Source organism: Plectropomus leopardus, chromosome 2, assembly GCF_026936395.1.
Source record: "Plectropomus leopardus strain MGB_pleo_1.0 chromosome 2, ASM2693639v1, whole genome shotgun sequence".
NCBI classification, from domain to species: Eukaryota; Metazoa; Chordata; class Actinopteri; order Perciformes; family Serranidae; genus Plectropomus; species Plectropomus leopardus.
In genome coordinates this window covers 18,443,999-18,468,885 of record NC_142177.1, presented here as the reverse complement: position 1 = coordinate 18,468,885, position 24,887 = coordinate 18,443,999, and the positions used below count along the sequence as shown (strand labels likewise).

Genomic DNA, 24,887 nt, shown 5'->3' with positions numbered 1-24,887 from the left:
TGTTTTTGGCCATTTTTTGCACATTTTAATGCTATGGCATATGTCATCACGCTATTTTATGCTGTTTTGAGGTGTTTTCAACTGTTTTTGGGACACATCAAATTTTGACATTTTTGCCATACTATAGCCTTGCTCTTTTGGTCATTTTTTCGACATGCTGTTTTAAGTTGTTTTTGGCTATTCTTTTAACATTTTAATGCTATGGCGTGTCTCAGTAAGCTATTTTATGCTGTTTGAGGTGTTTTTAGCTGTTTTTGGGACATGTCATTTTTTGACATTTTTGCCATACTATAGCCTTGCTGGTTTGGTCATTTTTTCGACATGCTACATTATGGTGTTTTTTGGCGTATTTTGCACATTTTAATGCTATTGCGTGTCTCAGCAAGGTATTTAATGTTGTTTTGAGGTGTTTTTAGCTGTTTTTGGGACATGTCAAATTTTGCCATTTTTGCCATATCATAACCTTGCTCTTTTGTTCATTTTTTCGACATTTTTTTATGCTGTTTTTGGCCTCTTTTTTTGCATGTTTTAATGCTATGGAGTGTTTCAGCGTCTGCAGAGACAAAGTCTGCATTACTGCAGACACTGCACTGATCCGCCTGTCAATCTCTCACTCCATCCTTCCCTCAGTCATGAACAAGACCCCGAGGTACTTAAACTTGGGGCAGGATCTCTTCTCCGATCTGGAGAGGGCAATCCACCCTTTCCCGGCAAAGAACCATGGCCTCGGATTTGGAGGTGCTGATTCTCATCCCGGCTGCTTCACGCTCGGCTGTGAACCGATCCAGTGAGAGCTGAAGGTCATGGCCTGATGAAGCCAACAGGATCACATCATCTGCAAAAAGCTGCAACCCAATCCTGAGGTCACCAAACCGGACCCCCTCAATGCCCTGGCTGCATCTAGAAATTCTGTGCATAAAAATTATGAACAGAATCGGTGACAAAGGGCAGCCCTGGCAGAGTCCAACCCTCACTGGAAACAAGTCTGACTTGGTGCTCCGGCACCAGTCGTACAGGGAACGGATGGCCCGTATCTGGGGGTCCGATACCCCATACTCCCGTAGAAGCCCCCACAGGACTCCCCGAGGGACACGGTCGAATGCCTTCTCCAAGTCCACAAAGCACATGTGGACTGGTTGGGCAAACTCCCATGCACCCTCAAGGACCCTGTCAATGGTCCAGAGCTGGTCCACAGTTCCACGAACAGGACGAAAACCGCATTGCTCCTTCTGGACCCGAGGTACGACTATGTGGCGGACCCTCCTCTCCAGTACCCCTGAACAGACCTTACCAGGGAGGCTGAGGAGTGTGATCCCCCTATAGTTGGAACAAACCCTCCGGTCCTCCTTCTTAAAAAGAGGGACCACCACCCTGGTCTGCCAGTCCAGAGGCACAGCCCCTGATGTCCACCCAATGCTGCAGAGTCGTGTCAACCATGACAGCCCAACAACATCCAGGGCCTTAAGGAACCAGGGGCGGATCTCATCCATCCCTGGGGCCCTAGAACTGAGGAGCTTTTTGACCACCTCAGCAACCTCAGCCCCAGAGATGGGAGAGCCCACTTCCAAGTACCCAGACCCTACCTTCGCACCAGAAGGCATGTCAGTGGGATTGAGGAGGTCGAAGTATTCCTTCCCCGATCCACAACACATTGAGTTGAGGTCAGCAGTGCACTGTCCACACCATACACAGTGTTGACAGAGCACTGCTTTCCCCTCCTGAGATGCCGGATGGTGGTCCAGAGCCTCTTCAAAGCCATCTGGAAGTCGTTCTCCATGGCCTCACGAACTCCTCCCACGCCTGTATTTTTGCCTCAGCGACCGCCATTGCTGCACTCCACTTGGCCTGCCGGTATCTGTCTGCTGCCCTCTGAGTCCCACAGGCCAAGAAGGCCCGATAGGACCCATCCTTCAGCTTGACAGCATCCCTCACTGCCAGTGTCCACCAACAGGTTCAGGTATTGCTGCCACGACAGGCACCAACCACTTTACGGCCACAGCATCGATCGGCCGCCTTAACAACAGAGGCACGGAACATGGACTCAGACTCAGTGTCCTCTGCCTCCCCTGGGACATGGTCTAAGCTCTCCTGGAGCTCCTCCTTTTCATGGGAGCTTCAACTCCCCCACCAACTCACCACCAGGTGGTGATCGGTTGACAGCTCCGCCTCTCTCTTCACCCGAGTATCCAAGACATGCGGCCACAAGTCCGACAACACGACTACAAAGTCAATCATCGAACTGCGGCCTAGGGTGTCCTGATGCCAAGTGCGCATATGGACACCCTCATGCTTGAACATGGTGTTCGTTATGGACAATCTGTGGTGAGCACAGAAGTCCAATAACAAAACACCACTCGGGTTCAGATCGGGAAGAGAGCCCAGCCCCTCTCAAGAAGTCTGGTTCCGGAGCAAATGCTATGTGTCGAGGTGAGGCTGACTATTCTAGTCGGAACTTCTCGAACTCGCGCACCAGCTCAGGCTCCTTCCCTACCAGAGAGGTGATATCCCACGTCCCTAGAGCTAGCTTCTTCAGCCAACGATCGAACTGCCAAAGTCCCCGCCTTCAGCTGCAGCCCAACTCACATCCCAAACAACCCCTTTGGCCCCTCCTATGAGTGGTGAGCCCACGGGACGGAGGTCCCACGTGGCTTCTTCGGGCTGTGCCCGGCCAGGCCCCATGGATTAAAGCCTGGCCACCAGGCGCTCGCCATCGAGCCCCACCCCTTGCCATTTTTGTTAATTTTTTCGACATGCTGTTTTATGCTGTCTTTGGCCTTTTTTTTGCACATTTTAATGCTATGGCGTGTCTCAGCACGCTATTTCATGCTGTTATGAAGTGTTTTCAGCTGTTTTTGGGATGTCAAATTTTGACATTTTTGTCCATTATATAGCCTTGCCTTCTTGGTCATTTTTTCAACATGCATTATTATGGAGTTTCAGGCCGTTTTTGCAACATTCTATGCTATAGCGTGTCTCGGCACGCTATTTTATGCGGTTTTCAGCTGTTTTTTGGACATGTCATTCTATGACATTTTTTGACATGATATAGCATGTTGTCCAAAATATCCCAAAAAAGTCATAGTGGAGTATGTCATCTAAAATGATATTAAAAAAAAAACTCTAAGTCTAGTATGTGGTCTAAAAATGCATTAGAAAAGTTATAGTATAGTATAGCGTACAGTTAAGCATGAAATGAATTCTTGTATAGTCTGATAAAAAATCGCTCAAAAAATTATAGTTGAGGACTTTTGACCTTGACTTTCTTGTCTTTCTTGTAGGTCAAAGAACTGGAAAATGAAATGGAAGCTGAGCAAAAGAAGAGCCAAGAGTATCAGAAGGGCGTGCGCAAGTATGAGAGGAGAATCAAAGAGCTCTCCTACCAGGTAAAACACTAATGTGTTTGCACATTGTACATTCTGGAGTGTAAAATATGAATGCATGTTTTGAAGATCTCCTGTGCTATTTGTGCAGGCTGAGGAAGACAAGAAGAACCTGGTCCGTCTCCAGGACCTCATCGACAAGCTGCAGGTCAAGGTGAAAAGTTACAAGAGACAGGCTGAGGAAGCGGTGAGTAGTTTAGTGTAATTGTACTGTGTCACCTGAGCACTTTCTCAGTTCAATTTAGACTATATGGTTTTCCTGGTTTCCTCTTCTCTGCAGGAGGAGCAGGCAAACACCAATCTGTCCAAGTACAGGAAGCTCCAGCATGAGCTCGATGATGCTGAGGAGAGGGCAGATACTGCTGAATCGCAAGTCAACAAGCTCCGCATCCGCACCCGGGATCAGGGTAGCAAGGTCAGTAAACCAAATGCCTTTATGACCTATGACTGTTTCAAGTATTTATCTCAATTAGGAGGAGGGCTTTACAACAAGAAGTAATCTTAGAGGAGACTGGGTGTGATCCTCTGTTGAACATGACCTCACTCAGCCCACTCATGTGGTCTGTAGTGCAGTCATGAGTAACTCTATAACACTGTGTATATGGTTGCTAATAAACATCCCTGTCCTGTGTATTTCAGCATGCTGAGTAACGTGAGGCTGAACGCTGCGGACAAACATATCACAGCCAGCCAGCTGCAACAGCTGGGCCTGACTGTGAGGACCCACCCAAATAAAGACTTCAAATACATACTTTAAATACGACTGCTTTGTTTTTGTTTGTTTGTGTGATAAAGATAGGAATCCCACAAAGAAGGTCTAAAGAAAGATTTATTATATTATTAATTTGACAAACAGCTGTTATATAAGGAAAATTAAGTTCATACCAGCATTAGAGGAGGAACATGTGATTGAAAGTTACACAAGTCGTTATAGTAGAATGTGAAACTAAAACATGAATTTAGTTTCTTTTCGATGGTCAAAGAAGGTTAAAGATATTAAGACTGAAGTGTGCCGAGGTGAATTTTTAAACACAATCGTGTGAAATTGTATGCATTATTTAATGCCAACAAATGAAAAAAATCATGGGCTGTTATCTTAAATGGATTTAAATTTTACACCATGAATATGATCCACTGTCAGCATCTCTTAAAGGCTGTTCAAAGTGTAGTTGCTGTCTATCATGGTGAAGTGAGACAATCATTTGATTAAAAAAAGCACCACATGGTCTAAGTCTTAAATGTGAATTTAAGAGTGGATGCAAAATATATCTAATAATATCCTCATCATGCCAAACATCACATAAATCTCCAGCTAATAAAAGTCAAAAGGGATCTAAAATAAAAACCAAATAGTGTTATGTTTAACACTGTGCAGCATGTTCTTGGCCAATGGGATAACATTTCACCATTTTCTATACAAACTAAGGACTGAAATCTAAGGCCTACTAGGAGCATCACACCACATACAGCATTAAGTGTTGAGAACCAGTTCTCTTGTGCATCATACAGAGGGATCACTCGCTCTAAAAAGAGTCACAAAGCTACAGAAGTCAGATTGTGTATAGAGCGCTCACAACATTCATGTTTTTAAACCGATAGCCTGATTGACTTCCGTGATGGATGACTGGAGTGATGAGAGGAGATTTGGGTCAATGATAACACACGCTTAGTACTAAGAATGTGACACCACTGCAGAAGTACCCTGTGTCAAATCACACTATCATAGCTATTATCTCGAGCATCCATCCGGCAAAGAAACTGAGAATTTCTAAGCGAGAAGCACTTGTAAAGTGTGTTAACGTCACTGCAAAGCACAAGATGAACTAATTCAGAGTATGTGCAACACCCATTGAGAAATTTAAGACATGCTGAATGAAAACTAGAACAAAAACACATTTCTGGTTAATTAGCTTTAAAGCAAATAAAAGGCTTTTAAAGTGTAAAGGACGTCTGTGTTTGCATCCCAAAAGGCGGCATAGCACTAATAACTCATGGCATCAGGGGCCAACTGTAGAAATGCCCTTATACATTCACATGAACATGTATTATGAGCCATGACATGCTGGGAGTAAAACTGTACACTTGTCATTGGGAGTGGTTTGATCTGTGTAAGGGTAAAATATGAGGTAGCTCATCTTTTTGTACTTATCTTGGGGTTGAATAATATCAGACGAATATCTGTTTAGCTCCGCACCTTCAGCTGCACACTCAGGCCGTGGACACATCATCAGCATCATCTTTCTCCAGAGTAAAGATCAAGTGGTGCCTTGCAAAAAGAGCTGTCACACAGAGAGATTGTCAGTGTCAGCATGGAGTCTGGGATTTTGACAAAAACCTTCAATCTGATGCTGATGATGTTTGGCAGAAGGCTAATTCAACTTCTACTGGAACAATGAGAGTGGTATCTTAATAACACTAGCGCCTGCATAGTTTATTTTCTCTTCCCAAAGCATCTCTCATGACATGGATACAAATTCTGTTACAAAATGAAAAATGCTTTTAATCAACAAATGTGTTAAAATATAATAAACAATAAAACAATTTAATCTGTGCAATGTTTTATTCTACAGTCTTATCCAGAGCTAAAAGCTGTTGTTTTTCAACAAGTCAAAAGTAAATCAACAAAAAAATAAGGAAAACAAGTCCCTGGGTGAAGCTTCTGAAGCCACGAAGAGAGCAGATGGTTTTCGGTGAGAGGAGCCCCATGTGATTTTTGAAACAGCCAGCCCACAAGCTACCTAAATGTGTCGAGTAGGGCCAGAAAGCACCAATCAACAATCGCCACCTAATAAAGTAGACCCACAGACGGGTTAAATCAAAATGCTGTCCGTTTAGAAGACCCCTGCAAAAAATTCCCTACAGGTCAGGCAGTGGAGCGGAGTCAGCAGAGAGTATTTAGGTAGTGGGAGAGTGAGGCCGCTGACTCCTGGCAGCCCTGTGATGCACCACTGACCTGCACAATGATTTACCATGTGGCCATATCCCAAACCAAGTCCGCGTGAAAAGAATCGTTTTTTTTCTAACATATACTTTGTTGAATCATACATATTTTTTCATAGAATTTTGTATAGGTTATATAAAAGGCTCTATTTGAATTTCACCTAAAGCAAACAACCAATGCAGGTGTCATTTCACAAGGTCCCTTAAATTGTCTGTTGAACGATGTGGGCGCACCGGGGTGGGCGAACACGGCCCCTCTCTTACTTTGAAGAAGAGGACTTAGAGAGAAGATGACAGCCAGGCAAATTCACATCCCATTACATCTGTGACGACGGCCTCAGTGTGACAGACAGTAAACGGAGGAGTCTTACATCCAGAACGCAGTCACAAAAGCGCCTGGACGGCTTAGCTCCAAAGAGTCATCACCAGCTTCAGGTGTCCATGCTCCCTGTGATCCTTTGCCCTGTCCCACCCCCAGCACACCCAGTGCACACACTGGAGGTCAATCTTCCAGCAGGTCTCTGTCCAGATCCATGAAGGGCTCGTCAATGTAGCTCGCTATGGCACACAGAGAAGTCCTGTCCGAGCCCAGCAGCACCGACACCGTCTCCTTCCAGTAGCTGAAGGGGATACAGGAGCTCTAAGAGGACGCAAACCAGAGAGAACTTAGATCAGCAGCAATCGTTTTGCAGCCTCGCTAACAACAGCATGAGGTAATGGTTAGTAGCTGCTTTTAGCTGTCAAGTGAATTTTACTGCTTTTATTGGCTCAAAGTGATCAAAACCTTGCGTTTCCCCTTTTCTGGTTGGAAACAATTTCCAATGCTTTTACACTCAATTCCAGATCATTTTAATATCCCTGCTCACTGACAGGAGGCTGTCTTTGTCTTTGTCTCTGACTATTGTGGACAACATACCTAAGAAAGGCTTTTTTTGGACAACACATTATACCATGACATTTTTATGCAATTTTGGACGACATACTTAGTATGACTTCTGTTGCTATTTTGAATGACATGCTATAATATGACTTTTTTATGCTACATCGGCTACATACATACAGACTATAGTATGACATTTTATGCTATTCTAGGATGAAATACTATATTTTGATTTTTTTCTGCAATTTTGCAAACATACTATACTATGATATTTTGATACACTATGACCTTTTTATGCTATTTTGGATTATACAGAATAATATGACTTTTTGTGCTCTTGTGGATGACAAAGAATGACTTTTTTATAATATTTTGGAATGACATACTAGTATGACTTTTTATGATAGTTTGGATGACATATAATCGTATGTCTGTTTTTTTGGTCAGTTTACCATACAATGACTTTTTTGGGCTATTTTGGACAACATGCTAATCTATGACTTTTCTGGGCTATTTTCAATTATAAAGTTTACTATGACTTTTTTAATATTTTGGTAGACATACCATACTATGACATTTTTTGTGCTACTCTGATGGACACACTATACTATGATGTTTCTATGCTGTGTTGGACAACAAAGTTTAGTTTGACTTTTATGCCATTTTGGAAAACATTATAAACTATGACTTTTTTAAGCTGTTTCAGACAACATACTAAAGTATGACTTTTTTATACTGTTTTGGTCACCATACCTTACTATGACTTTCTTTGGCCTTGTTTGGATGACACTAATCTATGACATTTGTTGCGCTATTTTGGACAACATACTATATTCTGACTACTTTATGCCATTTTGTTCAGCAAAAAATAAAATTCATTTTTTGGGCTATTAATCGACGACACACTGTACTATGACTTTTTGGGGCTATTTTGGATGACATTCTATACTATGACTTTTTTTCATCACAGTATTTTTTGACATCACATACTATAACTTTTAAACCATTTTCCCACATACTATAGTATAACTGTTTTCAACACACCATACTATGACTTATAAGGGTTTTTTTGACATTTTACATTGTGACTATTACTTCATGCTGTACTTCAACATACTACACTATGACATTTTTAACAGTTTTTTTTCAACACACTATACAATGACTCGTCATACTACCTCATACTATGACTGTTTTTGTCATACTATACAATGACTTTCAACAGTTTTTTGATATACTACACTGTCAATTCTTTAGCACTTTTTTTTTTTTTTTTTTTACATACTATGATATTACTTGTTTCGACATACTATACCATTACTTTTTAGCAGTTTTTCCGACATACTATACTATGACTTTTTTGACATATACTATGACTTCTTTAACAGTTTATTCAATATACTATGAGATTTTTTGGACATACTATACGGAGACTTTTTAAACAGGTTTTCCGACACACTATGCTATGACTTTTGTTTCGTTGCACTATACTTTGGCTTTTTTCTATATATTATACTATGACTTTTGAAGTTTTTTTAACAGACTATAATATGACATTTTGGACAGTTTTTTCGATATACTACACTGTTAATTTTTTTAACATTTTTTTTCAACATACTTTTTAGCATTTTTTTAACATACTACACTATGACTACACTATTACTTTGTTTATATTTCTTTTGACATTCTATACTCTGACTTTTTAATCAGGGTCAGTTTTTTGACATATTATACTGTGACTTTTTACGTCATACTATACTACCACTTTTTAATCATACAATACTGTTACCTTTACTACAATTTTTCACCATTCTATACTGACTTTTTTGCATTTTTTTTGGTCATACTACAGTATGATTTTTTTTTATATAATATAATATGACTTTATTTTCAAAACTCTATGCTAAGACTTTTTTTTTGGACATACTACATACTACATTTGTTCTGACATAATATGCTAAGACTTTTTTTTAAACCATTTTTTCAGCAAACTATACTGACTTTTTTTTGCCATACTATGACTTTAACAGCTTTCCCAGCATACTATGCTGTTATTTTTTTTGCCATGTCATACTATTAATTTTTTCAACATACTATACTCTGAGTTTAAAAAATATACCGGTATACTTTTTCCATACACCTCCACTAGTATGACACATATATGGATATTATTACCATATACATCATATATGCATGCTGTATACATACTATCATAGACTACATTTATTAATATTCATATCTATTACTATTGTTATATATTATGTTATTTTATTGTTATTTTTATTGTTGCTCTTCATCTGTACCTCTCTCACAGTCTCTCCCTCTTCCTCTTTCTCAGTCTCTAGCTTTACTATGAGATTTCCCTGAGGTTTCTACTGTTTTTTTCACTATTAATGGTTTTGTTTGGGAGTTTTTCTTTAGGCGCTGTGAGGGACCAAGGACAGAGAAATGGTGAATGCCGTAAAGCCCTTTGAGGCCATTTGTGATTTGTGATACTTATGTGCAAGTAGTCTGCCTTGCCTGAAAGTATGAACTCATACCTCTACAGATGGTCTATCCTGTGAGTACTTAAATACACAAAGATGTGTGTTTTTGTTTGTCTGTCTGTTTGTTCTCCATTTTGTTTTGCGACCTGTTTTTTTTCTTTTCCCTCCAACTCTCCTTCAAATTATAGCTTATGTTGATGTCCTACCTAATCGTTTGAGAAATCTCTATAAAGTGTTAAAAAAAACTGTGCTTACATGTCCCACATGATTGTGGATTGTGAAAATATTAAACATTGTTCATGTTGCAGCAGCCATGACTTGTCTTGTATCTTTCATCCACTTGGGGGCAGCAGAACCAGCAAATACACAAAAATGACATCACCTTACAAAGATGATATGGCTAACTCATTTGCAAACAGTTGGCTTATTACACATCCAGAGCAGACAGCAGAGCAACATTAGTATAAATTTGGAGTTGGTTTCCTGTCCACCCTAATGAATGTTTTGGCCCTACCCAGCTCTGGAGAAAAATATCTTGATCTTTAGCTGCTAAATGCTCCACAATGTTCACTAACTTGATGTGTCTGCGGTTTGGTGAAGGGCCAGTAACATACAGGGGATCTAGCAGAGCTTTCACACTGAAAACATCTGCTGCTGCAGCTGGAAACAAAACTGATGAGAGCAGTGAGGGCAATAAAACTAAAGTTGTGAGCAGTAAAACCAAAAAAATGAAGAGAAAAATGTTAAAATGAACAAAGTCAGCTGAGGGGGACAGCAGATTTGGTGTGATGTGACTATAAGCGAACACTTTCATATCACAAACAGTTGGTTGACCCACTAAATGAACAGATTAATGCAGATTTAATGCAAAGCTAACAAGTGACTTTACATGACATGTTTTTTCATCACATTTTATAAGTCTTCTTGTCTTTCATGTCTTATTTTTAGGCTTTCTGTGTGCAGCCATTTTGTAGATGCACATGAGTATTCAGCTGAGGATGCCCAGTAGATAAGGAAAATGTCATTGAGAGTTTTTTTTAAATTTCTACTCTCTTTCACACATTACATTTTGAAGAATGGACCTCTTCGAAGATACTTGTGAGTTTCTGTTTAATAGTGAGAAGGGAATTTGAATTTGTCTTCAGGAATCATAAGGATCAACCACTTTTCTATAATGGAAAATAAGGACATTTCCTGGATTCTTGAAATATTTCCTGCTGTGGGAAGGTAGTCCTACTTCTAACACTCCACACCTTTCCTAAAATGCATGTCTTGTCTATACAGAATACAACTCAGCTGCTTTTTAAAACTCCTGTTTCTTGGGATTTCTCCACCTCACTTAAATGAACTTGAAGGTCTAAGCAAGAAGTACCAGATGTGTTTCCATAACGCACATGACTGTGACGCAGCACACTTAAGGCCATTGTTTTTCCCAGCATTCGCTTATGTGATTTCCCTGTGAGAATGTTTTGTATGTTTGACAGACAAGTAACTGACTGCAAACAGTAGACATTGAGAGGACTCGCACATCGTGCTGCTGATTTGCTGCTTGTGTAGACTTTCTTGAAATGAAGATATTTAGCGATGCTTCAGCTGTGTTGAGGAAATACTGAGAGCTACTCACATTCTCCAGACAGGTGCTGTCTTTGTCCTTATTGAGGTAGTGGCGCTGCCAGAAGCGCAGTAGGTTGTGGAAGTTGTTGAGCAGGCAGCCTGGGTACTTCTCAGCGTACTCCTTCTCTCGCAGGGCATTGAGGTAGAAGGGCAGTTTAGCCTTTCTTCTGGCCAGCATCAAGATCACCAAACTGGTGTTTAAACAGCTCACATTCTCCTGCAGGAGAAATAGGATGGATGGATGCAGATAGTTGACGTTACTTTAAGTTTACACTAACATAGTCTGGAATTTATTTTGTTAAATCTGTCCAATAATTTCTTATTCTTGAACAGAGAGTTTATCTGAAAAGAAAGTGAAAATGAAACAAGACCTGTGTGAGAGTCTGTACGTTGATGATGTTGATCAGTCTGAAGAGGAAGGAAAGCCTGTTCTCAACTCTGGCCATGTAGGACAGCAGACAGCATTCAGAGAGTACCTCCACCACTGAGGGAAATACAGAAAAAAACTATAGCAAAAGCACCTCCATCTATATGTGATCTTCAAAAAAGGTGAGTATTTTTCTATTGTTTTGGTTTTTCAGCGTGACCATCGAACAGAAAATGATCTGAAAACACTATTCTCTATAAACACAATGAAGTGACATATAAATCTGTTTCACGAGCTCAACGTCTGTTTACTTTCTGTCAACAACCTCAGTGGACACACTGCTCTTTCATCCTAAGTTTGTTACTTCACTTTTCAGTGACTTCACTTTTAGTTTTGTACATGTTTTTGATAGTATTTAGTGTTCTTTTTTGTATATTGTGTTTTAAACATTCTGATGATCACATCAGTGCCTTTAAACAGTATAGTATGCAGGATTGTCTGTTACTAGTTTTAAAGATGTTCATCAGCAAAAGTAAAAATATTAACCAGCCCCAGATTCAATCTTGTTTGGCATTTTGCCTCGCTATGTTTGTGGGAGGTTTTGGTATTGTGTATATTTTTCTTTTTCAAAGATTATTTTTTGGGACTTTTAGCCTTTAATGGACAGGAAAGTAGAAGTGTAAAAGGGGAAGAGCGAGCGGATGACACGAAGCAAAGGGCCGAGGCCGGAATCAAAGCCACGGCCGTGGCGAGGACTAAGCCTGTGTACATGTGACGCCAGCTCTACCAACTGAGCTACTGGGCGCCCCGGTACAGTGTATCTTTGATGCAAGCTGCTTTTAGTCTGGCAACCGTTTGTTACCTTTATATAAAATCCAAACCTCACCTGTCCCTAAATGTCCAAAACACAGAAAATAGGAAAATACCAGCAGAATGTAGAAAAATACACCACCACACACACTTCTAGTAGTCATAAGTGATGACTGAGATGGATAACTTTAATGAGTCTATGAATTGTTTTAAAAACAATCCTGATCCTATCTTTAAGGAAGAAAGAGCACTGTGATCACTAAGGTCAGAGGCGAAAGTAATGTCCTGTAGAGTTGGCAGAAAGTAAAAAAGTATGTAGTGTGATGTATGTCCGTTTTATAAACTGCATGTCTTTATACATCTAAATAGTGTTTTCTGATTTTTATGGAGAAATGTTTTATAATATACCCTGTCACTCCTTGATGACTTTTTTTCGTGATTTTTATTTTTACTTCCCCATATTTTACATTTTTCAAAACAGGAACAAGTGCATGCACAACGCCTACATCTAACTTTTCAAAAACCAACAATCAATCCAAATTAAAGAAATACTTTCTTTAACTTCTCTTTTACCTGTTCTCTGATAAACTAATCTTCATGTGAGAACTTTCCATCCCATGTTACCTTTGACATCTTCGGTCTGGCTCTCAAAGCGGTCCAATGAAAGGACGATGCAGCGCACCAGCATGTTGGAGTCCACCAGGGAACTGTTGATCTGCGTCAGGAAGGTCTGAAACTACAAGAGATTTCAAACAATTAAATCCACCACACAAGCTAAGAAATGGATGTCAAATTTAAATTTTGTTAGCTCAGCATATACTGTACCTTCTCTGGAGTGTTGACATATTTGTTGAATCTTTTGAAGGCATCAATGTTGAACTTCATGAGCTCTCCGAGCAGATCAAAGTAGCTCTGTAGGACATCTCGAGATGTGCAGCCACTGTCTATGATGCAAAACAGGATGTGCTGTCGAGGACATACGTCAACAATGAGAACCCATTCATCAGTGACAGCTCTGAGCAATGCTGACTGACCGCCTTAATGGATGATGAAAGCATCTGTGGTCTTAGTTTTACCTCTAGTAGTCCCCTCTTCAAGAGGAACATTTGGTCTGCATAAGAGGTGGCTCCTCTGAGAAAACTTTCCACTGCTCTTGCTTGCCAGAATCTACAAACGCAACAGAAAGCTTCAACAAAGCTATAGAAAGCAAAAGTAACTAAAGCAGAACAAATCTTGAAAAATCCTTTAATCAATAGCAGAGCGCCTGGTGCTGCCTGGTGGAGACTCTCTCAACAAGACTGACACTTGCGAATCCATCATCATCTTTATCTCCTGCATCTTAATCTTTAGCCTACGTGATGCTGACCTGAATGACGAGTCTGGAGGTTCCCTCTTCATGACCGTGAGGAGGCGTGTGAGGAGGCCCTTCTTCCCATCGCACACTAAGCTTCTGTCTGTGTTGACCAGTGCTTCTACCTCAGGGATGTTAGCCTTCATGGATATGGCACTAAGTTCATTCAGCTCCTGGCTGTTCAGCAGTAGGTATTTGTTCCTGAAAGACAAGTTAGACATTTTAAAACAACAAACATACCTTAAAGGGAGAATTCAGCCCCGAGGTAATTCAATTAAGGGTCACTTACTCATGGTGATCACTGAAACTCTGAAGTAGCCGCAAAAACTGGATTTTGAAGGATATTTCCTGCACAAGGAGAATAAATAGTGTTAAAGGCAAACTTGAAACATTTCCTTTATTTACCCAGTGCCATTTCCCAAGGAGACTTTTAAACGTTCATACAGGACTACAGTCGCAGTTCTCATTCTGTCCATGGACCACATGATTTGAGGCAGTGTATTTCCTCCAGATCAGCTTGTCAAACAGGTTATTGAGCCCCGGGATGAGACGGAACTCAGCCAGCATCTTGTGGACCTGAACAAAGACACAATAACTCAATCTCAAGGAGTGAAGAGATGTGTGCTGTTTAAATGGACAGGTACCCAGAAAATAAAAATACATACTCTTCCTCTCACCTGTAGCGCTATCTTCAAATTCACATTGTTTATGTGCGATTTGCCGAGGTTTGGAGATAACGGCTGTAGAGACGTCTGCCTTCTCTCTAAAATAATTGAACTAGATGGTACCCCTTGTTTTGCTCAAACACCAAAAAAATACATTTGAAAAAGTCACAGCAAGTTACTCAAGATAATTCACAGACCTTATTTGAGTTTCATTTATGCTTAATGCAGCAGCTATTTTCTTTCTACTAAACTACACCTGCTTTACGTATCGTTGTGCAGAAGGAGATCCGCATTTACTGCTACCTCACCTAGTACTATAACTCAATCGAGGAGAACGCCAATGATGCTTACATCTCACACTGTCACAGTCACAAAGCTCTCGTCCATGAGTAGATGCACACTTCTGTTGGAGTATGTAAGTATGTAACCTAAATCTCTGTAACTGAACAATGATTCCAGCTAAAGTGTGATTATAATGCTAGGATAGGGAACAAGTTTCATGTGACATGAGCCCTTAAGGCTCTGTCCAAGCAAGGTTAAAATTGTTATGCAACTGCAAGAATGCTGAAGTAAGAATGCTGAAACTACCGTTAGAGGAATTGAAATGCTACTGTATAGGTCATTTAGGAGGGTCATGTTAAGGTCACCTGTAAACAGAGACAAAAATGAGGAAATATTTAATGTGTATATGAGACAAAAAAAAGAGTGTGGGTGTCTGGTCTCTGTGACTGAGTTCAACAGGTCATGCAGAAAAGGAAAAAACAACTCCTAAAAAGGGACTGTCCTCGAAGTTGACCAATCCAGAGAAAATGCCACGCTGAATGGGGAGCCAGATGACGAGGGGAACCAACCAGAAGATGATTCTACCTTCATTCACATTTCCTCATTGTAAATAGTATAAAATACTGGATCAGGGAAAGACAGGTTGTCAGAATGCAGGCTGACTCGCTGATGTTACCGGCTAGGGAAAGGTATTTCTGATCCAGAGCTCTGTAACTGCTCATTGCTTGCTTGAAAAGATTCGCTAAAAGATTTGAATACAAAATTCTAAATTTTGTGTGGACATTCAGTTATTTACTGCTTATTGAGTTGCTTTTAAGAATTCTGAACATAGCACTCACCCTGGGAGGGTGAGAGTTTTTTCTACTTGCAGCAACCAAGAGAAAAACTCCTTCACTTCCTTCTGTACTGTTATACAATTTGCAGGTGTAGATTGGTAAAAAAGAAAAGAAAAAAAGTTCCTCCATAAAACTGCTATCTGCAAGGTATGTGGATTATCTTAAATAACTGGATTTGATTTCTGAAGAGAAACATTGCTGTTGCATTTTCAAATTTATTTTTTTGGCACTTCAAGCACAACAAGCCAACTGCCATCTAGTTGTATTATAGTGGAGAGAAGGCTACCCCCAAGACTCGGCAACTCACACCAAAACAATCTAAGACTGATGAATAGCACTGCAGGTGAGAGGAAAAATATGTATTTTTTACTTTGGGTGAACAGCTCCTTTAACTGTGTAGCCCCAACAATCGCTTCTGTTAAGTACCTGGTTCCTCTGTCGGCCCATAAGAAGGACACACAGCACATAAAGCACCTCCACTTTATACATGATCTCATGGACAATCTTCATGGACTGAGGCAGGCGATGTCTCAGAGGACTGGTGGCGAGGGAACTCTCATCCGACGACTCTGGAGACAAGGGTGAAAAATATCTTGATCAAAGTTATACTGCTTAGATGGAAGGAGGAATTTCCACCTACCTTTGAGCTTTGGATTAAAGACCTTATAAACCATCTGACTTTGGAGAAAATTTGCTATTCTACAAGAGGGTGCGCCCAGAGATTTTATGCGGTATGGCAATCTTTTTTAAAATGAGAGAAACAGACATGAGAAAAACAGACTTGATACTGACACTGCAGCCTTGTAATATTGATCCCTGTTGTTTGTTTTTGTTGTTGTTGTTTTAAATAAACATCCATCTATCTAGCTATTCTTTCCATGTCACATTGAATTTGTTTATGTGAACTTGCAATTTTCTATGGTACAGTGGGGATGGGGCTCTTTTGAAGCAGAACATTGGGTGGTTGGGGGGCACATATTGTAATTTTCTTTTCCAATGATATTTGTAATAAACTGTATTTGTATGACTAAGCGTTATTAAAAAGGCACTGAGCAACATAAACGTTTATAGGGTTTAAGCAGAGTGAGGAATCAGCAGCTCAACTGACTGTTGTCTCACCTGTACTTTGTTCAGCCTCCTCAGTAGCCATCTGCATGAGGGCGTCCAGGACCAGAGCATTGTCCAGCCATGTGTACCAGTCCTCCAGCTCCTGCAGGAAGTTAGCTCCTGTGGCCTCTGACACCTTTCTGGTGGCCAGCTTACACAGTCGCTCAATGAAGCCAGGGATGTTCAGCAGGGTTACTATTGGAGAAATAGTATTAGTTCATAGTTCACAATTTACTGATGCATTCTTATGCAATGACATAAAATACATTACAATGTGGTGTCAGCACTCTGTAGTCTGAAGACAACCTACCCTGGTTGACCTCTGCACGAGAGGGGCTAGCATTGCGTTTCTGCTGTGCGTTTTTGGCCAGCAGGGTGTGCTTGTCGTCGTTTCCTACATCAGGTTCTGAGATGGTGACGGAAAGGATGCGACAGAAGTTGGCTAGCTGTTGTTGGTCAAAGCTTTGGACCAGACCCGATAGGTTGGGGATGCCCTCTAACTGGATCATCTCCTAGAAAAAAGGAAATATATGAACTGTTACCAAAATTGAAAGCAGACAAGACAGGACCTGCTAAAATTGTAACTGTAATTCCACATTTCATTTGAGAAAGAAATAACCATAAAAAATACATACTGTAATATAATTTTGAATTTTCATTTAAAAAAAACTAGCACCAAACAAAAATCATCATAATAGATGAAGGTGAAATTGTGTCCTTTATTGTAGTGGTTAATATTCTTTGGCAGACTAAATTCCTTTTGATGTTTTGGCCAAATGTGATCTAATATAATGACAAATTCTCAATACAGGTTACCACAGGCAAAAAGCATGTCTTCCTTTGGCCTGTAACACAATTCATGCCTTCACATACTGGTAGTCCGCACAGGGACAGAACAGACACTGCAAAGCTGTAACAGGGTTCTTTAAAACAGAGGAGGACCTGCACATTTTTATACACATAATTCTCCATTGCAACAAAAAGAAATGTCTTTGCTAGTTCCACCCATAACCAAAAAAACATATTCCATAAAGACTTCTGCCGTGATGATGCAGAAGCAATGTCACACGTCTCTATTTAAAATAAATTCAAATATTTAAAATTGTAAATCCATCTCAAACAATGCAGATTTGTTGTGCATTACACACCCAAAACATTTTTACTGATATTCTCCTACTTTTGATATAATGCTGGGGCGCTGTTTGCACTAGAAATAGAAATACTTTCACTCAAATAAAAATATTAATTCATCTGTCATATTTAGTGAAAAAAAGAGGATACACTTTTGTAAAACTGCTCCTCGTTGTTTTCAGCAGAAGTATGAGGGAGAAAACAGAAACCCAATATATGCAGTTTACACAAAGCTTTGATGTACAGATAATAGAGTCATTGTAATATCCGAGGAGATGCGCAGGCTACAATCAGAATTCGAATCAGAAATACTTCATTGATCCCCAGGTGAAAACTGTGGCTTTCTAATTCTGACTCTAATCTGCCAAATTACAAAATATTCACTATACAGAGTCCAGCCAAGATAACGATATGTGTTTTGAAATACTGAAGACTATCAATTTTAGAATCACGCTGTGCTCTGCTTGATTTTCTCTAAAGGCATGGCTGCGACATTTGGGTTTTAGCAGCTCTGCCAGGCACAATCGTTCTGGCTTTAGAGGTGTCTGTACATGGACAACAGAGCCAGCAGATAACAATACACTTTTTTTAACAGCAAAAAGACTTACTTAGGATGTTATTTTCACAGAAAAATTACCTTTTGTCAGCTTTTTGCCTTTATTTGATAGGACAGCTTATTTGTGAAAGGGGGACAGAGAAAGGACATGCAGCAAAGGGCTGAGGTTGGAATCGAACCCACAGCCACTAAAGTGAGGATGCAGCCTCCACACATAGGGCACCCACTCCAAAAATTACCGTTAATTAAATATGACTCATGTTTTAAAAACAGGAACGCATAAAACTATACTTTTGAGAAGTTTGCTGGCTTGAAAAAATGTGTAACTGCATAAATCACAAAATGACTGAACAAGTCTGTTTATTTACTCTGAGTGTCCATAAATAATGGCTACATGCTGTGGAGTCAATACGAGTTAAACTCTGACCTTTTTCACTCCAAGAATATCTTCAATTAGGGTAGCAGTCTGTAGAAAGGTCTTCTTGTTTGTCATCAGGGTGAAGAGAAACAGAACAAAGTCATCCCTTGCTGCCAGGCTTTTTGTGACGCCCTCCGTCTAGAAATTGAAGAAGAAAATTTGCACTTTAATTAAATCATGCCCCTTCCTGTCTGTGTAAAAATGATCCTGTTTTGACAGAGTATAATAGCACAAACCATCTTCAAGGAAAACACTTCAAGTCATACACGTTTGCTAAATTTGAGCATGGTATGATGCAACTCTGACATTTCTCTGGGATGTACCAAATGTATTATGATACTTACACATATACAACAGTTGTAGAGAACACTAAGGCAGTCCTTGACCAGGTCATCATTCACTGCATAACAGAAACACAGATGTTTAAATACCAGAAAAAAATCATGAAATTAAAATCAATTATTGTGTAAAAATGTGTTGACTTCCCAATAAAAGCAGACATATTCACATAACTAATGTCACTACTTACTATTGGGTTTTTTCTTCTGCATAGTTAATGTGGGTCTCATCAAGATCTCCACAAGCAGCTTCATGGAAAAAGAAAAACTAGTATTCAGTGCTGTGAGAAAATTCAGTTTTTACTTCTTCTGTATCTCCGTATTAGTTGTGCTACACATGACAACTGATTCTCCAGAGGTGACAAGCTTCAGTGTCTCGGAGTTTAATAATCACATAGCATCAAGCACCAGAAATGTCAAACTTACATCGACTCCACCAAAGAGGTCAAAGGTGTATGTGTTGGGGAAGGTGGATTCCTGAGCGGTCTTCCTGTCCTCCGTGACAAAAGACATGGCCTCCATGGAGAGCTGCGATGATAATACCTGACAAAAACCATTGTCCACATGTGATTAACATCACTCGGGCTTCAATTAAAAACATTCAGCAACAAGCAGCAGAAACCAGTAATACCACAGCCTCATTGTTGGATGGACTAGTGCTGTGTGGCTACCTTAAGAAAGCTGTGGGCATGGGAGAGGTCACTGTTGGGATGACTGCTCTCATAGAGCCTCTGCAGCAGAGTAGGGATGCCATGCCACTTAGCCCGTTTATCTCTCTCCTGGAGCAGGCCTCCTGGGAGCTAAGACACATGAACAGAAGTAAACTTAAATGGTGTAATATACAGTACACAGTGAAAAAAGTATGCTTACTTGGGGGTCAGAGGGATTGTAAGATGTCTTTTTTTTTTGTACAAGTGAAAGCTAAGCTGCAATCTTGAGAAAAATGTACAATATGTTGGCCTTAATAAAATGTTTCATGAGGAGGGAAGCATTGAGGGACTTAAAAGGTAATGCAGTCAATAAAATGTATGCATATGTGGTAAAACCAGTCTCAGGTAAGTGTCCCTACTGGAAAACAAGTGTAAAACTTTTAACGCAAACAAAAGGTCCGAGAGTAAAGGAAGGTTGTGAGTCTTCTTTTAAATGAGATTAGGATTAAGCTAAATCTTACATAGCAGACTACAGCAACAAGCAAAGCAGACACTAAAAGCAACTTCAGCAGATTTGGATTTTATTCCTGTAATAACTTAGACTGTAGGACAAGAGAACCCTGTCCTGGCTCACAGTCAGTGGATGCAAATGTATTGTGGAGAAAGGCTGTAAAATGCAGCAGAATCTTAATGCTGACTTTACAGCACACTGAATGCCAGGACAGTGACGTAAGCATTAAGGGTAAATCAATATTGTTTTTTCAGGGCCAATACCGATACCGATTATTAGTAGTTGATGGGACTGATAAATTATATGCATTTAGAATAAAAATGAAAATCTTGATATTTTTCAAATATTTAGAATTTGGAATATAACAAATACTGACACAAAACTTTGTTTAAATGGCATTTAGCAAATGTTTAATCAAAACTGAAACATTCAACATCATATACAGCAAGTTCCCAGCAACCTTTTCTTAATAAAGTCAAGTGAAAATTTAAATAAAAAATAAAGAAATAAAAATAGCTCTGTGGGTAGAGAGCAAAGTAAAAGTTCCTCCCATGATGACACTTTGTTTGCACTTTTTAATTAATTTTAATCTGCGATCATTAAAATAAAATGCCGACACAGATAATCAGCAAAATGCCAAATATTGGCCCCAACAATCGGCTAGGCGAATGATCTGTCGACGCCTAGTGAGCATGTGTGTGCTGCAGGGGTGTGCCAAATCATATAGTTCACAATAATACCTGTATCATACTTATTATGATAACAAAAAATTATATTGTGATAATGGCAGAATTTTGACTTGTTGACATAATGACGTCATACAGTTACACATCTCAGCAAGCATGGCTGTTTGTAAAATTTCTCCACGGTGGAGGATTTATTCCAAAAACAGGAACGACGACAGTAGTGTGGAGTCAGTGGCATTTTTAGCGTCCACCACTACAGCCATGAATCTTTTATAACCACCTACAGATTTCTAACACTATTTTGACAACTTATCGCTCGTTAATCAGATATCGGCTCATCGGGATGAAAACAACTGAATCATAATAATAAAAGATTGTATTTATAAAGCACTTTAGAATCAAAACAAATCTCAAAGTGCTACAATGTATGTAATGATTAGCATTAAAACAGAAAAAAACAAAATAAAAGCATACTTATAAGTAATAAATAAGAGCACATCATCAATTTCATCATTTTTTTTTTAAAGAGAAAGAAATTGCCTGTTGATTTTTTTATTTATTTGTTCTTGAAATTAATGATAAATTAATAATAATAATAATAATAATAATAATAATAATAATAAGAATAAGAATAATAATAATAATAAAAGCGTTTTAAATTATTTTGTAATATCATCAATAATATCAATATCTGCAAAAATACACAGAAGATATTTATTTAATTATTATATTAGTGAAATATCACCCACCCCTACTGTGCTGTGTTGAGTTTTTGTTTTGTTTTTCTAATTCAAAAATGAACTGGTGGGGGAATTCTCAATTGCGGTTTTTGAAAAGGTCACAGAAGCAGGTATTTTCTATTTTTACCTGGTGGACTTATTGACTCTGAAGTATTTAATGAATTCACACATTTTCTGTCTGGTTGTGACAGCAATCCTCTCTGTTGAAACAGTTTTAAAAGCAAAAGGCTGTGATAACAGTGTGACTGTAGAGATATGCATAAAAACATAATTCCCATCTTCTTCGTAGAAACACAATATTACAAAGCTGAGTTCTGTTGACTCTGTGCATTTACTCCTTACTTTCTGAAATATGGGGACTGTTTCTCTATGCAGCTCATCATGTGAAAATAGCAAACAAGCTGAATAATTATTTTGCCATTCCCACCAAACTGGAACTTCAGTGCCTTTTAAAAGCCCTGGAAATTATTTTGACCAAAACATGAAACTAATAACTTTCTCAATGTAACTATCTTTTAAGTTCTCATTCAAGATATTTATTAATTACATGCAGACACCATAAAGCTAAGGCATCAGAGGCGATCTGCCCCAAAACCAAACAAAAATTTATTATCGATCTAGTAACTGTCCATTTTAAAAGTGAAAAATGGATACTGTGAATCACTGCACCGCAGTGCACACTATTTTGCGAATCAGTGGTTTAGAACTTTCACTTGATGAACTGCTAAACTGTTCATTAATCAGTTTCATTACGCACATAAGTAATTCATATTGCATAATGCAGATAGACTTTGTGTCAAAAATGGTTCCCTTTTTATGCAACAATCTGTGTTGCAAAAATGACAAAATAATTTCCCTTCTTGGGGAATGTTTTTGACTTATTAACAGCAGCTTCTGTCATGCTAATGATGACCAACTCCCTGGAAAATTGTATCATACAACAAAAAGCACCGACTTAACTTATTTGATTTGGGGTTTTGTTTTTTGGGGGTTTTTTTTCAGATATTTAGTATGTCTACATGCCCAGTGTACTTTTTGGTGTTTGAATTTTCCTTTCAGAAACAGAAATGAAAAAACATCAAACTAATAAGTTATTTGACTTTCAAAATCCAATGTTTGTTCTCTGAAACCAGAGGCTGTTCTGGGAAAAAAAACATGGTTTCGATGCATGAGCGCCAAAATCAAATTTGTATAGTTAGCGAGAGAAATGAAGAGTAAGGACTTAACTAACTGTCTTAACTACCACTGTAATGACTGAACCATAATCTTTTTTTAACATTGTCTTTTCTTTTTTTTACTTTTCAGGTTTTACAAACAATACAATAATCACAGGTTAAATAAAAGAGTGATTGATGAAATAACTGTACATTAAAAAAACCTTAATTTTAGACTCATCAAAATAGAGTCTATCATCTACAGAAATACCTGTGCATATGTTGCAGGAGTATAGGGAAGTCAGGGGTTTCTCAGCAAAGTGTGTCAGGGGATTCTGCACCAAAAGTCGCTTTTTATTTGATTTTTTTGGATAGGAGAAAAATAAAAATTGCCCTCCCAAAAAGGTGCATACCATACCCTTTTTATGGGAGAAAAACCAAATTAAGTGGCAATCTATTTCCATCTAGAATAGAATAGAATAGAATATTCCTTTATTGATCCCCCATTGGGGGAAATTCCAAATGTTACAGCAGCATGAAAAAAGAAAAGTGAAATGTAACAAAGAAAATAACAATAACAAATAACAATAAATAAGTAATAAAATAAGTATGTACATAGAGGAAATAAGGTATGTACACATAATAATAATTAAGTAATAGAATAGTATGTACACAAAAGATGGATTAGAGAATAATATATATATATATCTATATTCCATTTTTGACCCAAAAACTAAAAATTGGTTGTTTTTATGTATTGAAATTTGAAATTAATTCAAATAACTATTTTTTAAAATTTCTTTTTATTGCTGAAAGTAAACTTCAAATACCAAAGAGTATACTGACCCTGCATCATACTAACATTTCACTTTACCACTGAGACACACTACCTTGAAAACTGCAAGTCAGCAAGCAAGGTAAAAGGCACGACGCTGACTGCACAATGGTCAATGGTTTCATCAGCAATGTAATTTAAATGGCTAAAGTCACGAATGTGTGAGGAACAAAGTGAAAATAAAGTTACAGTGACTGAATGCGACAAAGTGTCACAACAGGAGACACTTTCCTCTGCAGACAGACCCGTCAAACTAGTCAAACTAAACGAACAGTATCTGCTCCAAAGTTACAAATATCGTATAAATGCTTGCTCGCTTGGGAATGAAAATAAACCTCGCTAACGTTAACTTGTGCAAACAGCTGTTGTGGCCTCGCCATTTATGGAAACGATAGTTATTGTGGTTTGTGTGTCGTTACGTAATCACCTGAGCTGTTCAGCTGGCTTAGCTAGCTAGCTGACGTTACCCCGTTTGCTAACATTAGCAAACCTTACAGCCGTTGATAACGTGATTTAAGCGTTTCCGATGTTGTTCTACGAGCTTTTAGTAACACTGACACATTTATGCTCGATAACATTAACAACAGCCAGTCAAAGCTTCAATTTAAAGCATCTATAGACAGTAGTTAGTCTGACATACAATGCTAAGCTAACGTGAGGCTAACAACAAAAGACCCACTTGGAGCGGAGCTGCTTCTTACACTTGCTGTAGTGCTAATGTTACTTTGTCGGCAGATTTTATCATCTTAAACTTAATGCCACCAAAGTTTAAGGTTTACTTTTTAAAAAACACCCAGTAATGGTGTAGCTAGCTGTAAAGCCAAAGCTGTCACAAGGGCGACCACATCTCCAGTCAAGTCTCCAGGACAACGTCTTCATTTCAGGCTGGATTCCAGGCGCAAGTCCCTGGTCTCAGTCGACCAACTTTCGGGTGTCTTTACTGTCCAAACATGCATTGTTTCTCTTACCTGCGTCCCTCGGCTGAAACTCTGACCAGTGATTTTACTAGCTGTGATCTTCGTGACGATATTGCTGCTGCAATGTCTCCGTTTTCCTCCAATACAGGGGGACTCGGACCCCAGAAGCGTCGCCATTATTTCTTCTTCCTGAACTGAACTGTTGGGCAGGAAGTGGAAGCGCTGATGAATTA

At 39.1% G+C, this 24,887-nt stretch overlaps 2 protein-coding genes and 1 long non-coding RNA gene across 5 annotated transcripts in view; 2 read left to right on the top strand and 1 right to left on the bottom strand.

Annotated features, from left to right (window-relative positions):
- The window catches only part of myh7ba (myosin, heavy chain 7B, cardiac muscle, beta a), a 46,786-nt gene extending 42,648 nt beyond the window's left edge, over nt 1–4,138 (top strand). For both annotated transcript variants that reach the window (XM_088087026.1, XM_088087023.1), the window contains 4 exons: nt 3,279–3,383; nt 3,472–3,567; nt 3,661–3,795; nt 4,020–4,138. In XM_088087026.1, coding sequence (XP_087943152.1) covers nt 3,279–3,383; nt 3,472–3,567; nt 3,661–3,795; nt 4,020–4,031 — 348 coding nt within the window. In that variant the 3' untranslated portion in view covers nt 4,032–4,138. The remainder of the gene's footprint in view (nt 1–3,278; nt 3,384–3,471; nt 3,568–3,660; nt 3,796–4,019) is intronic.
- A 53-nt stretch (nt 4,139–4,191) lies between these two features.
- On the bottom strand, nt 4,192–24,887 carry trpc4apa (transient receptor potential cation channel, subfamily C, member 4 associated protein a). Its single transcript, XM_042503330.2, has 18 exons — nt 24,706–24,887; nt 19,833–19,961; nt 19,588–19,704; nt 19,353–19,410; nt 19,168–19,223; nt 18,833–18,961; nt 17,029–17,230; nt 16,731–16,913; nt 16,038–16,180; nt 14,273–14,404; nt 14,118–14,176; nt 13,844–14,029; nt 13,554–13,644; nt 13,303–13,443; nt 13,102–13,213; nt 11,672–11,784; nt 11,311–11,517; nt 4,192–6,960 (listed from the first exon to the last, which is right to left on the bottom strand). The coding sequence occupies exons 1-18, from the start codon at nt 24,829–24,831 to the stop codon at nt 6,823–6,825; spliced, it is 2,322 nt and encodes a 773-aa protein (XP_042359264.1). The 5' UTR covers nt 24,832–24,887; the 3' UTR covers nt 4,192–6,822.
- LOC148190190 (uncharacterized) lies at nt 11,726–15,556 on the top strand. Of its 2 annotated transcripts, none has more exons than XR_015778577.1 (2): nt 11,726–11,849; nt 14,773–15,556. It is a non-coding gene; the product is annotated as an uncharacterized LOC148190190 (long non-coding RNA). The 2 variants fall into 2 exon arrangements; XR_015778579.1 differs by lacking the exon at nt 11,726–11,849 and adding an exon at nt 14,181–14,468.